Genomic DNA, 14,852 nt, shown 5'->3' with positions numbered 1-14,852 from the left:
GATCTTACGATCGGCCGCTGCCATAAAGATGTTTTATCATCTCGACCGTACCCGCGAGACCTAGGCTCGCTCGCTCGATGAGAATACGCCATCAACTGAGGCGGCAACTTTTGCACGCTAGTGCCAACATAGCCCTAGCGTTGCTTATAGTTTTTGTATTTAGCTTGAATAAATTTAATATAAGTGAGACATGGTTTGTTACATTTTTTTTTTGTTTTCGGGACTTACACAAAACTTAAATGACCTTCACTGCCAGGGAGCGTGGCCTGGGAACAAACTATTAGTAGGACATGCTATGTAGTCATGCGTAGCTGGCAGTCTATGTGTTAACTAGGTGTAGGTACTGCCCATAGATAATACATAGTAGGGACGCTCATATATATCTTGCAATGAAAATATGTGGCATAGTAGGTACTTTATAGTCAATAAAAAAAACCGGACAAGTGCGAGTCAGACTTGCCCACCGAGGGTTCCGTACTTTTTAGTATTTGTTATTATAGCGGCAACAGAAATACATATCTGTGAAAATTTCAACTGTCTAGATATTACGGTTCAAGAGATACTGGTGACAGACGGACAGACAGACAGACAGACGGACGGATAGCGGAGTCTTAATAATAGGTTTACCCTTTTCTACGGAACCCTAATAAATAGTACGTTAGAATAGGTTTTAATCAGGATTTATTTGTGCAACAATTATCTATCTTTGCATCCATTGTTTTAGCCCTAAGTACAACATGAATGACTTAATGATCAGGGGGCTTAGCCAAGATGACGCACTACTGCACTAATATGGCGGAGTAATAGAGAGGCAGTATCGTTTCGATGTCGTAGCGCAAACGATTGTCTCAAGAGACTACCTGTCTTTGTCTAACTGTATCCGCTATCCTCCTTATTCATAATTTAGCAACCCTTTTTTGTCAAAATATGTTCCTTTCTAACTAACGCAAATGTCAAATAAGATTAACATAATTTATTTATTTATTTTAGTAAACCCTTTGGACGCCATGCCTACCGTGCGCGGCACGTAACTATGAACCTTGTGATCAATGCACGAACGTTGATATTCGGCTGTAGTAGCGCACGGCAGTTGACGGTCAAGAGCACTAAGTGGACACTCTGTGGTCCTTCTTGATGATATCTGCAGCATGCTCCGCGATCATCGCGACGGGTGCGTTGGTGTTCCCGCTGGTGATGGTGGGTATCACCCCCGCGTCCACAACGCGCAGGCCCGCCGTCCGCCGCACGCGCAGCCGCGCATCTAACACCGCTCCCATCGCCGTCGAGCCCACTGGATGCCATACAGTACACGCTATCTCCCGCGCATAACATCTCCAGTAATCGTGACTACCGAATTTTATACCAGCGCATCCTTTCAACTTGAGATCTACTAATTTCGCTCCAACGCGTTTTAGACTAGTTGTATTCAACACGCGCAAGTAATCCTGTATGCTTTTCGCATGGATATCTAAATCTGTATCGTTTTTGTAGTAACCTAAGTAAATCTCTGGTGGGTGTGTAGGATCTTTGCTTAGTAAACGCACGTGCCCGCGTGAAACAGGCTGGATCAGGTTTATCTCGGTGAATAAACTTTTGAAGCCTTCTAGCGCTTTGTCTAAGGCATCGCAGACTTCGTCGTCTAAATGATACACGCTTCCACAGTACCAGAGCGCATCTTTACCGGAGTCTGTAGGGTACGCTGAGACTTGATAATCCGGCACTGCTTTCGATTTGTTAAGAGATACGTATCCTGTGATTGTAGCGCTTACGCCATGCAAGTCTAGAGGCGCATCTTCTGGTTCACTACGCTCAGCTGTAAAGTATACAGGAGCAGTAATATGATCATGTAGGTTTTCTCCAACAGGTAAATCAGCAATGACATTAATATCGAACTCCTCGAGATGCTTTCTTGGACCAATTCCTGAGAGCATCAGAAGCTGTGGAGTGTTAATAGCCCCTGCTGAGAGAACGACTTCTTTATTAGCTTTGATTCTGATTGTTTTGCCTGCTTTAACTAAAGCTTCGACCCCTATAGCGATCGCACCATCCATGATAACCTTAGTGACTAGAGTATGTTTCAGAACATGTAAGTTTGGTCGTTTGGATATTGGTCCTAAAAAAGCTGTTGCAGTACTCTGACGCACACCGTCGGCAACAATATACTGTCCTTCAGAGAACACAAGCTGCTTATCACTATTCGCATCCAATAAAATCTCATATCCTAGCTCCCGAAAAGCATTGAAATACAACTGGTTTCTCTCCGGATCAGATATCCTCGTGACGCCCATCGGTCCGCTGGTTCCATGGAACTTTCTGAAGCGGGAATTCATGATTTTATCATCCTTCATGTTCTCGCTCTTGATGAAGTACTTAAGCGCGGTGTCCCAGCCCCAGCCGGGGTTGTCCCGGGCCCAGGAGTTGAAGTCCTCAGGATTGCCTCGTACGTGCAGCATGAGGTTGGCGCTGCTGGAGCCACCCAGCATCTTGCCACGCGTGAGCTTGATGCTCTTGTTCTTGTGCGCTTGACTGGAGTAGCCGTCGTTGACTGTTTGGTAATTCCAGTCTAATCTGGAGCCGATGATGTAGTAGTATAGACCGGGTAGCTGTAAAACAATAATTACTTAATTATTGGTGTCAAAATGGTGCAATTTGCAATTGTTACATTAAGTGCTACATTTTTGAATAAATAATAAGAAATAAAATCTTTAAATTATACAGAATTACAATAAACACAATTTACCAGGAGAATTATCAATAATTTTATCTCTTAAACTGTAAACACGTATTTACCTGAGACTCCACAAGCGGGTCCCCACCAGCTGCAGCAGAGTCGATAAGCAGCACGCGCCACGTCACCACCTCCGAGAGACGGTTGGCCAACACGTAGCTAGCTGTGCCCTATGAAGTCGCACTACTCGCTGTAAACACGTATTTACCTGAGACTCCACAGGCGGGTCCCCACCAGCCCCGATGAGCAGCACGCGCCACGCCGCCACCTCCGAGAGTCGGTTGGCCAACACGCAACTAGCTGTGCCCTATGAAGTCGCACTACTCGCTGTAAACGCGTATTTACCTGAGACTCCACAGGCGGGTCCCCACCAGCCTCGATGAGCAGCACGCGCCACGCCGCCACCTCCGAGAGTCGGTTGGACAGCACGCAGCCGGCTGTACCCGCGCCCACGATTATAAAGTCGTACTCGGCTTTATCTGAGAAAAAATAGGTAATCATTTGTCTACAATCGCGTTAGAGTACATCTAAGCTAACCCTGTACCGAATAAGAAAGTAACAAAGTGTGAAACTACCATCAATGTATAAATTCTTATAAAAACATGAGGTTCATAGTGGCATGACACACTACGTCACGACGACGCTATCAATTAGTGCAAAGTAAGCCTAGACGGACTCAAAGAACGATGGCTTCTTAAGATAATGGAAAGTACTGAATTGTACGCACACCGTCAAAAATACCTTTTATTTTTATTTATTTATACTGTCGGTGCCCTCGCATAAGTATCCAGCTTTCAACTACTACTAATGGTGACAAGTACGAGTATATGGCTATTTGAAAGTCACATGAACCTAGCCGCCGCCATAGAACCGAAGTTACGCTCTCATTTTAAAACTACATTCCGAAATAGGATGAATTTGACTTAATTTGCACCTGTGCTTGCGGCGGCATACGCGTGCTCAAGTATATGATGGGCAGCGCCGTCAGTATCACTTGCTCGACGCGCACGCGGCAGGCACGTAACGTAACTTTCCTAGCACTATTGCTTGCGGCGGCATACGCGTGCTCAAGTATATGACGGGCAGCGCCGCCAGTATCACTTGCTCGACGCGCACGTGGCAGGCACGTAACGTAACTTTCCTAGCTCTATTGCTTGCGGCGGCATACGCGTGCTCAAGTATATGACGGGCAGCGCCGCCAGTATCGCTTGCACTACGCGCATGTGGTAGGCACGTAACGTAGCTTACCTAGCACTATTGCTTGCGGCGGCATACGCGTGCTCAAGTATATGACGGGCAGCGCCGCCAGTATCACTTGCTCGACGCGCACGTGGCAGGCACGTAACGTAACTTTCCTAGCTCTATTGCTTGCGGCGGCATACGCGTGCTCAAGTATATGATGGGCAGCGCCGTCAGTATCACTTGCTCGACGCGCACGCGGCAGGCACGTAACGTAACTTTCCTAGCACTATTGCTTGCGGCGGCATACGCGTGCTCAAGTATATGACGGGCAGCGCCGCCAGTATCACTTGCTCGACGCGCACGTGGCAGGCACGTAACGTAACTTTCCTAGCTCTATTGCTTGCGGCGGCATACGCGTGCTCAAGTATATGACGGGCAGCGCCGCCAGTATCGCTTGCACTACGCGCATGTGGCAGGCACGTAACGTAGCTTACCTAGCACTATTGCTTGCGGCGGCATACACGTGCTCAAGTATATGACGGGCAGCGCCGCGAATATCGCTTGCACTACGCGCACGTGGCAGGCACGTAACGTAACTTTCCTAGCACTATTCCTTGCGGCGGCATACGCGTGCTCAGGTAGATGGCGGGGAGCGCCGCGAGTATCGCTTGCACTACGCGCACGTGACAGGCACGTAACGTAACTTACCTAGCACTATTGCTTGCGGCGGCATACGCATGCTCAGGTAGATGGCGGGGAGCGCCGCGAGTATCGCTTGCACAACGCGCACGGTGCCCAGCACGTGACGCGCGCGCATCCATGTCGGCCACATCGCGTTGTCAATTCTGTGCCAATTGAAATCACTTACTAAATTACATATATTGCTATAAAGGTTAACCTGGTGGCGACCGCAATAACGTTAAAATTAAAATATAATAAATAAATGGACAATACCGGGTTTTGCCTGTAACATGAGCAAAATTTTAAACTGTAGGCTGTTCTCCTCCAACTAACCAACATTTGCTCAGCAACTTTTAAAAATAACTTGTATTTTGATTTTTAAAACACTTTAAAGTTTATTCTAAGACGCAATGTATTGCGAATTTTGTTAAGCGTGACAATCAACGTCAATTACACTGATGACGGCGTACATTGAAGGTAATATTTAATTTGTATGAAAAATAGAAAGTCTAAAGAATTAATATTGTTGGTAAGTTTAAGGAGTACAGCCTGCAGTTTAATTTATTGCTCGTGTGGCCAGTATATAAAATATTTTATCTATACGTTCATCTATATCATAACCTCCCGGGATATCTACTACCGTGCCCCCGCCAAGACGAGCAAAGCGAAGCGCAACCTACCTTTTCTCGAAGCGCTTCGTAATTTTTTGAACCCTCATAACTTGGCTTTGGATTATACCAGATAAACAAAATTCTCGGGATATAATTAAATTAAATAAATTAAATAAACATTTATTTCAGAATTAAATTTCCATATTATATTATATTAGTAACTTATTACCTAATATACTAAACCTATATTAATAACTATTTTATTTTATAATGTAGTACACTAGCATGATTATTATGGGCATGTAGGCTGCTCCAGTACTGCCAGAAAGCGCCATCTACCCTGTCCGCGACTGTGGCAAGGAGACTGTTGGCGCTGCCGCGCACGCGCCGCACCAGCGACGCCACCGCCGCATAATATCGATAGTAGACTTATTAAACATAAAAAAATTCAATTGCATAGCTCTTATACTTTAGATTGAATTCACATCTGAAAAACCCCAATTTCGTCATTGACTCAATCACTGATGATCATCAAAACACTTAGGGTACTTCCTAGAGTCCTAGGAAGCTGAAATTTGGTATGTAGGATATTATTAGTACACAAACAACAAAAAATTCAAAAACTTGAAATTTTTTGCCCCTAAGGGGGTGAATAGGGGGGTGAGATTTTGTATGGGGTATCAATAATAACCGCTGAACGGATTTAGTTGAAATTTGGTATGTAGATAGTTTCTATTATGACGAAGGATATAGAATAGTTTTCCACCCCAAAATCACCCCGTAAGGGTTAAAAAGGGGAGGAATCAGTAAAAAAGAAGATTGTATAAAAGATACGTATTTCAGGATTTTTAATAGTAAATTTTAAATTTAAATAAGGCCCCAGCCCTTTAAATAAGGGGATGGAATTGTCATAAGCCACTTACAAAAAGGAATACCACAAAAATATTTTCATGCAAAATGTTGCCAAGACGAAACGCATAAGGCTCGCACTGTCAAAAAGTTCCGATCTCTTGTAGAGCCAGGCTTCTAACTCTACAAGCCCTAACTTCACAAACTACACCTTAATCAAAATATGTGGCTGGGCCTTTACGTTACTACAAGAACTATTGTATAATTATAAAATAATGAAACCTTACGTCCATGTGACGGCAGCGAATATATTTTATCTACATATATATCATATACTCCCTATAATATATTCAGAAACGATAAACTAACGGCCAATATTAGAAACCTGTTGCAGGGGGGTTAGCTATACTCGTATCTGCAGCTGTACATGTAATAAGGACTGGGTAAATGGGTACCGGCCGAGTAATGTGACACCCGGAAATGGGTGGTGTGATTTAGGTACATAACGGATACCGCAGATCCTTGAGGCAGTTTAGGTTGAAATAAAACTATGCAATAGATTTTATCGCGTGGGTATAGGGACCGTGCGCGTTGGAGGGTCTGCCATCTTGTGGCCTGAATCGGAACATAAACATTTACATTTACACGTCACGTGTTTTCTTGTGCATAGTAGATTCTGCCATCTTGTGGGCTACATCGGAACAAAAAACATCACATTTACGCCTCGCGCCAAAAATCTGACGGCTCCTGTGCTGCCTCCTACAGTTCATGCACGCTCCCTATAATGAATTTAAAATACACCCCGGCGTTTCCAGCTCTTGGCAGCGTTTGTGGTCCACGGATGATGGATGATGGATGGAATGTATTTTAAATTACACGCGAAACAATTTTATTTCATGAGTAAAAACTGTCGCGGTAACCGAAGATAATATTTGACGACCGGTCTGGCCTAGTGGGTAGTGACCCTGCCTACGAAGCTGATGGTCCCGGGTTCAAATCCTGGTAAGGGCATGTATTCGTGTGATGAGCATGGATATTTGTTCCTGAGTCATGGGTGTTTTCTATGTATTTAAGTATTTATAAACATTTATATATTATATATATCGTTGTCTAAGTACCCTCAACACAAGCCTTATTGAGCTTACTGTGGGACTAAGTCAATTTGTGTAATAAAGTCCTATAATATTTATTTATTTAATATTAGTTTAACGAAAGAACTGAAAACAAGTCCGTCTGTAGGTACAATATGCAAATATCAATACAATGTGAACATTTTATTGCTCTTGAGAGTATGAGTATGAACGGCGCCATCAGATATATTGGAGCGGCCAAGGCGCTCAAAAATATCTGAACATGCACTTACACCCTGATAATAGGCTTCGTTCAGATTTTTGTGATCACCTTGGCTGCTCCGATATGGATGTTAATTGAGTCACCTGCAATCATAATTTTAATTTCATTCCAATTGCAAGAGTCAGTTTTCGCTATTTCGGGTTTGCTACCATAGTAAAAGTTGCTCACTTGCTCAGTATGACCTATATATTCACCCCGTAAATTATTGCAGGTGACTAAATTAATATACTGTGTATAATGGCGACTCTACATAGATGCTATGAACGTTTCTTAACATCGCCAAGACATAAAGTATCGGTTCTTGTCGGAGTAATGCGGCACCCGGAAATTGTGGCATGATTTAAGGCGCCGGATATTAACGCACCATCTAGCGAGATTTACTAGCATCTGTGGACACACGAGTAGATAACACACATAGAAGTAAGGCATGTAGATATATAATGTTGCTATATTATATTTCTAAGCTTGAGGTCTGTTCGAAAGCCTGTTTGTTATCTACATATACATCAGTTATTCATTAAATTATTTATTGATAAAGTAGGACATTTTATTTATAATATTATACGTAGCGGAATAGAATAGTTTCAAATACGCAAGCTGAGCAGTCGTTCGTGTGTGTGTGTGTGTGTGTGTGTGTGTGTGTGTGTGTGTGTATCCTGACCTGGATAGAGCTGGAAATAGTTGCAACAAGTCACTAGCTCCTGCCAATGTAGAGCGCTTTTGCGTTCGGCAGGTGTCGAGTACTAAGCGTAGGGCTGGCCCACATTTTAATAAAAAAAAATTAATGTTCAACTTCTGAAGCAGGCTTATTCGAACGTACCTACACATCAGAATGATGATGATGTAATTTAGTTATCTTGCGTCTCGCTCGCGCCAATCCATGTACGGACAAGTACGAGCGAAATGCACGATAACGAATGACATCATTTAGCCTCCAATTAGCCAGTAGGTCTTTAACATGGATTTCGTTTATACAGACAGGGCAACCCACTCGCTCTCTTTCCGTTCGGAAAGGTTGGCATAGGCAAGGCAAAGAAAACAAGCAAAAAAAAGCAAGTTAGCAAAATAATCGACATAGTTTGGTGTCATTCCTGAAAAGCTCCGTTTTACATTCCTCACCTGAAACTACTGTAGTTTCAGTACAAGCCATTTTTACTAAAAAGGGAGTTATAGCTTTTTATTTCACAATCTATAACTCCCACGGGCACAATATAGGCCTTTGTTCTTCAGTACACCTGCATGAAATAAGATCGAGCAAGTGTGATGAAAAAATTAAAGCAAGAATGCCTTAACACATTTCCACCCGCAACAGGCGCAACTAATCCGTATAAAACCTTAACTCAACACTAACAATGCCTCGCCCTGTTTATTTATTTATCCCTGCGGCTGCAAGCGTCGCAGCCGTCCGTCACGGCAGTGTTTATGTTTGCGACAGCCCTAACGTCCGCAAATTGCGTCCCGGCAGGTGGCAGCGTAATCACTCTGCGAAAAGTGCAGCCCTAGCTCCCTGACACCCCCTACAGTGTAAGAGCCTTTTCACATTGCCCGAATCGATGTCGAATGGAGGTAAAATGTGAGACATACAATACAATACAAACACTCTTTACAGTACATATGGTGCTACTTTTCCGCACTAGTGCGTAAATTAGCACATTATGCAACTATGTCGAAAATTTAAATGGTCATATGTACTATAAAACGTTGTACGAGTACGATACATGTGCGAATAGGTAATTCGCAACTCGTGTCGATTTAAAACACTCCCTTCGGTCGTGTTTTAATTTATCGGCACTCGTTTCGAATTTCCTATTTTTCGCCCTTGTATCGTAATGTACTATTACAGTACATATGGTGCTACTTTACCGCACTAGTGCAAAAATTAGCACATTATGCAACTATGTCGAAAATTTAAATGGTCGTATCTTATACCTTTAAACGAGCAATTCTTGTATATATATAAATATATATATTTCTGTGATCTCGGAAACGGCTCTAACGATTTCGCTGAAATTTGGTATATGGGGGTTTTTGGGGGTATACAATCTATCTAGATTAGTCTTATGTTTGGGAAAACGCGTGTTTTCGAGTTTTCATGCGTTTTTCTTTCGACGCAGAATATGGTCGCTAATTTCGTGTTGCCGGCCACTGTCCGTCTGGTCCAGCGGGTTAAGACGCGGACTGCTAAACGAGTGTTACGGGTTCGAATCTCGCCCGGTGACTAACTTTTGTTTTTTTTTTATATGTTCAAGTTTATATATAATTTTTTAATTTTTATTGTTTTAGACAAGTTTAATTTAGTAAAAAAAATTTGTTAAGATTATCACCTATAGACCACCATATTACAATAAATAGTTATAACCGAGCAAAGCTCGGTCGCCCAGGTACTGTACTGTAAAACGTTGTACGATACATGTGCGAATAGGCAATTCGCAACTCGTGTTGTAATTTATCGTCACTCGTTACGAATTTCCTATTTTACGCACTTGTGTAGTAAATAACTATTATGGCACACCTAAATACAGAAACAATACAAAGAATACATCCCATTAAGAAGAGGTAAACAACAGGCAGTCTTGGCTTAAAAGCACACAATTATGTGTTTTTCTGTATTTATTCATTCCTTCAATAAATCATGATTACGAGTACTAAATAACAATAGATAACGCAAATAAGACGGACTTGATGCCATATGGCAACCCCCTGCTGATGTTTCTATCATAAGCGCCTTCCGATAATTTCATATGAATAAATATATTGTATCTGACATCCGATATCGGAACAGCGCTCCCGATAATTTCAGCCATTTCAGCCACCGATAATATTTGTTTGTGTCCGTATGTGTAGGTAATGTTTGTTGAAGTGTGTGTGACAGCTAAAGACCGCGCCCCCGCGGCGTGACTACGCGGATATAGGATCCTACATCCGATATCGGATCGGATAGTGTGAAAACTCTCTGAGTCTTGAAACGTATTATGAGTTAGTTCTCAGGCACGCGTATGTTTACGTAACAGTGTGCTGATAATTGCATTTTGCACGTTGAAACTATTAGATAGAGTCAAACCAATCTTGGTTTGACTCTACTAATAGTTTCGTTTCAAATTATCTAAGTTGGCAACGATTTTGATAGCCCAGCCTGTGCAAGTATTTTTTTTTTTTTTTTTTCTAGCCTATCTTGTGTCCCACTGCTGGGCAAAGGCCTCCCCTTTTTTCCGCCACTCATCACGGTTTGAGGTATGTTCCCGCCAGTCTCTGCAAAAAGCGTCGAGGTCATCCCGCCATCTCTTTTTTGGTCTGCCTCTGCCCCGGCTAATCTGCGGTATCCATTCGGTAGCCAATTTGGCCCACCGATCCGGGTGCATACGGCAAACGTGTCCTGCCCAACCCCACTTAAGCTTAGCGGCCTTAACACCCACATCTATAATACCAGTTCTGGAGCGCAGTTCGGTGTTCCTAACTCGATCGGTTCTCCGAACTCCTAGTATGCTGCGCTCCATTGCTCGCTGGCAAATCTTGAGTCGGGACTTCTGGGCTTCCGTTAATGACCAAGATTGGGCGCCGTAGGTTAGGATAGGCAGGATACACATGTCGACGAGTTTGCGCTTTAGTGTCAGTGGAAGGTTGCCCTTCATTAGTGCCTTCATGGACCAGAAGCTCTTCCAGGCATTTTTGATGCGTCGGTCGATTTCTTTAGACTGCCTGTCATCGAAGGATGCTATCTGGCCCAAGTATATGTATTCGTCGACATATTGGATATCCTGCCCATCAACCTTGACTCCACGTTTCGCGCCATTGGTCATTAACTGGGTTTTGGCCCTGTTCATTTCGAGTCCGACTTCAAGACTTGCCGTGCTAAGGTCTTGTAGCATTTGTTCTAGATGGGGTGCAGTGTGGGAGAACAAAACTATGTCGTCGGCAAAACGCAGGTTAGTTAACCTTTTGCCGTCGACGTCAATGCCCATTCTTTCCCACTTGGTCGCTAGCTTTTGGAAAATCTGTTGTAAGCACGAGGTGAACAATTTCGGAGATAGCGGGTCGCCTTGCTTGACTCCCTTTTCAATGCGAATTTTAGGGCCAGGAACATGTAATTTAATGTTTGCTGTGCTTTGCCGATAAATGGTTCCAACGAGTTCAACATATGCATTGTCGATACGTTGCTCACGCATTGCGGAGAATACAGCAGAATGCTTGACACTGTCAAACGCTTTGCTGTAACCTACGAAAGCCAGGTATAGTGGTATTTTGAACTCGTTAGACTTTTCCATTATTTGATTTATGCTGTGAAGGTGATCTGTAGTGGAAAAACTTGGACGGAAACCGGCTTGTTCTGGGGGCTGGTGTTTATCAAGCAGGGGGGCTATTCTATTTTCGATAACTTAATAAATAATTTATAAATGTGAGATATTAGGCTGATAGGTCTATAATTTCCAATGTCTGATTTGTCACCTTTCTTATGAAGGAGAATTATATTTGAGTGGCAAAAATCTTGTGGCAAACGACCAGAGTACAAGATGGAGTTAAACAAGTTAAACAAGTTGTGCAAGTATTAAACGTCATAATTTCATAGAAGTTTGACGTTTAAAATAACACTTGCACTGTCTGCTCTGTGAAAATCACGCCAATTTATCTTGGTCTTTAGAGTCAAAGAGTGTAAAATTTAGAGAGAGTTGAAAGTTGAGAAATAGGCCTAGGCCAAGGCCTAGTTTACCCTCTGGGTTGGAAAATCAGATGGCAGTCGTTTTCGTAAAAACTAAAAACTAGAGCCTACGCTAATTCTAGGGATTAATTGCCAAGCGGATCCCAGGCTCCCATGAGCCGTGGCAAAAATGCCGGGACAAAGCCAGGAAGAAAAAGATTAATTAGTAAGGTTGATATTCGATTGTCATTTAATTTTTAGAACTGTCCGCACGGATAAGGGTTATTAAGTTTCACGGGTTTAGGCAACGAAGCTTGCTGAGTTGCCTAAGTAAGACGCGAGATAGAAAAGTTTGATTATATCACTATTGTACATAATACTTTTTCGTTATCTACGCTGTGACGCATCTGAACAGGACGGTCGAAAACTTGAAAAAAATTGTCCTCTGAGCTGCCGATTCCTACCCACTTTACCATGCATAACAAAACCTTATAGAATTTATACTCGTATTAATCTTTATAAAATTAAATAGTGCTCGCTAGTCTTAAAAGTATTGTTATATAAGTGTATCTCATGTAAGTGAATTTTGTAAATTCTTTATGAGATAATAAATGTCTTAAACCATACATAATACTTTTTCTACGAGTCATCTAAAATGATACTTTTTTTACTATAAAATTTAGTAGATATAAGACATAAACGCGTGACTCCCGCCCTGCGTCCTGCGCCCGTTTAATATTTTCTATGGGAGCGCGGCGGCACGTGATTGATAATTGTTTTTATAGTTGACTACAGCGTATCGAAATGAATCCTGTAGTTGAGTTTGAAGCCCTTACATGAAAAATACGCAATTATAGTTTGGAATACGAGATCTTAATTCACCCAATACACTCGACGAGTAGAAAAAGTATTTATAGGTACACCTAGCTCCATAAACCAGTGGTATCAACTCCCTGACACCATTTGCGACTCTGAACTAAACTTACTTTACTGGCGAAAGATGCACTCACATCGAAATTGAGTTCCAACGTATAAAACACAATGTTATGCCACCAAGGCACACGGGTATCGAACAAGGATGGTTTCAATGAGATATTCTGTACCCCTAGTGTAAATTTAGTCGATAGCGAAACGTGACGTACGCGTTTGCGTTAAGTCTCATTTTGTATGGGTTTTTGAACAGCGCGCCAAGCGGGACGTTTTGGTAAGTCAAAAATCTCATACAAAATGACACTTAACGCAAACGCGTACGTCACGTTTCGCTGTCGAAAATATTTACACTAGGGGTACTGAATATCTCCAATACGAAATCGACAATACGAGTTTGGATTGATAAGCAAGGAATTTCCAGCTGAAGATTCATACAGACCCGATACCAGAAAGCCGCTCCCATACATTTGAAGTTACGCTCTCATTTTAAAACGACATTTTTAAATTACAGAAATTAGCCATCAGATCTGTCGGAGCGGCCGAGGTGTGCAAAAATATCTGAACACGCACTGTAGCACCTTGACAATAGATATTTATGAGCACCTTGGCCGCTTCGATATTAGTATAATTTGTTATCTTGTACAGTCAAGTGCAAAAATATGTATCGGAAGAATCGTCTCATAAATATGGTACTACGCTCTTATTACACTGGAATAAGATGCTATGGGACATATTTTTGAGTAAGATGTATACACCCATATTTTGACACTTGACTGTACCTTTAAACGAACAATGCAATATATACAAAGTGTTTGTACACGTATATTGGAGCCAACCACGTATAATAGTACGATTAATTTTATCGACAAATCACCCCTCATACCTATGTTTTTTCTCAACTATTTTAAAATTGCACCCCTTCATAGTTTTATGCTGTCAAACACGACTGCAGTTGGTTAATGTGTCATTAAGGTAGAAGTACTAGTGCTCGACGCTGCACTAGTCACCGAAAAGGGGCACTTTATTTCATGGAAATATAGGTTAATATGGAACAACGAAGATTTTTCTGTATTCGAACTTAATCCTTGTCACTTTGACATAAAGTGCCCATGTCGAGTACTAGTGCAGCGTCGAGCACTAGTACTTCTACATTACCTGTCCTCTTACCTGTCGCAAATTTAATAAATAATAATCATTCGATATCTTATGCATTAGGGCGTACATTTCTAGCATAAATGTCTCAGAGAATTATACACAATCACTCGAGAAAATAATAACAAAGAAAGTGTCTTCAAAAATTAACTTTCTTTGACATTTTATATTTTTTTCGAAAACGAGGTCGTTAACCTGTAGTTTTTTTAATGTTAAATTATAGTACAGGATATCAGCTAAAAGTTCACATAAACATGATAGCTCTAGTTACAAAATTTCACAAGTTGTACGAGTCCAAACAAGACCTTCTGTAATGAGCTTCAACTTAGTTCTAAAGAATAATTGCCCGCCGCCCGAATTATCATTTGGAACTAAAGCAACTTAGTTCGACGCACATTACAGAAGGTGTTTGGACTCGTGTAACTTGTGAAATGTTTTAACTAGGGCTATGATTTTGATGTCAACTTTTGTCTGATATCCTGTACTATCGTTTAACATTAAAAAAAGAACAGGTCAACGACCGCGTTTTCGAAAAAAAAAGGTATAAATAAATACCTAAATAAAATTTTTTGAAAACAATTTTTATCTTTATCATTAATTCTCGAATTATTATGGAAAATTCTCTGTGACATTTATGCCCTAATTTATAAGCTATCGCATGATTATTTTTAAATGTGCGATAGGTAAATGGACCACGGAACAAAAAAAACAATGGACGGATAATTGTACAATA

At 41.7% G+C, this 14,852-nt stretch overlaps 1 protein-coding gene across 1 annotated transcript in view; it reads right to left on the bottom strand.

Annotated features, from left to right (window-relative positions):
- Nucleotides 1–979: 979 nt before the first annotated feature.
- LOC133522462 (ecdysone oxidase-like) overlaps nucleotides 980–14,852 on the bottom strand; it is a 63,785-nt gene continuing 49,912 nt past the window's right edge. Inside the window, exons 2-4 of the mRNA XM_061857824.1 lie at nucleotides 4,619–4,755; nucleotides 3,074–3,207; nucleotides 980–2,603 (exon numbers count right to left, since the gene is read on the bottom strand). Of these exons, the coding sequence (XP_061713808.1) occupies nucleotides 1,107–2,603; nucleotides 3,074–3,207; nucleotides 4,619–4,742 (1,755 nt within the window). The 5' untranslated portion in view covers nucleotides 4,743–4,755 and the 3' untranslated portion in view covers nucleotides 980–1,106. The remainder of the gene's footprint in view (nucleotides 2,604–3,073; nucleotides 3,208–4,618; nucleotides 4,756–14,852) is intronic.

This window comes from Cydia pomonella, chromosome 10 (genome assembly GCF_033807575.1).
Source record: "Cydia pomonella isolate Wapato2018A chromosome 10, ilCydPomo1, whole genome shotgun sequence".
Taxonomy (NCBI): domain Eukaryota; kingdom Metazoa; phylum Arthropoda; class Insecta; order Lepidoptera; family Tortricidae; genus Cydia; species Cydia pomonella.
Note: the sequence above shows the minus strand (reverse complement) of the source record. Positions and strands in the feature narration are given on the sequence as shown.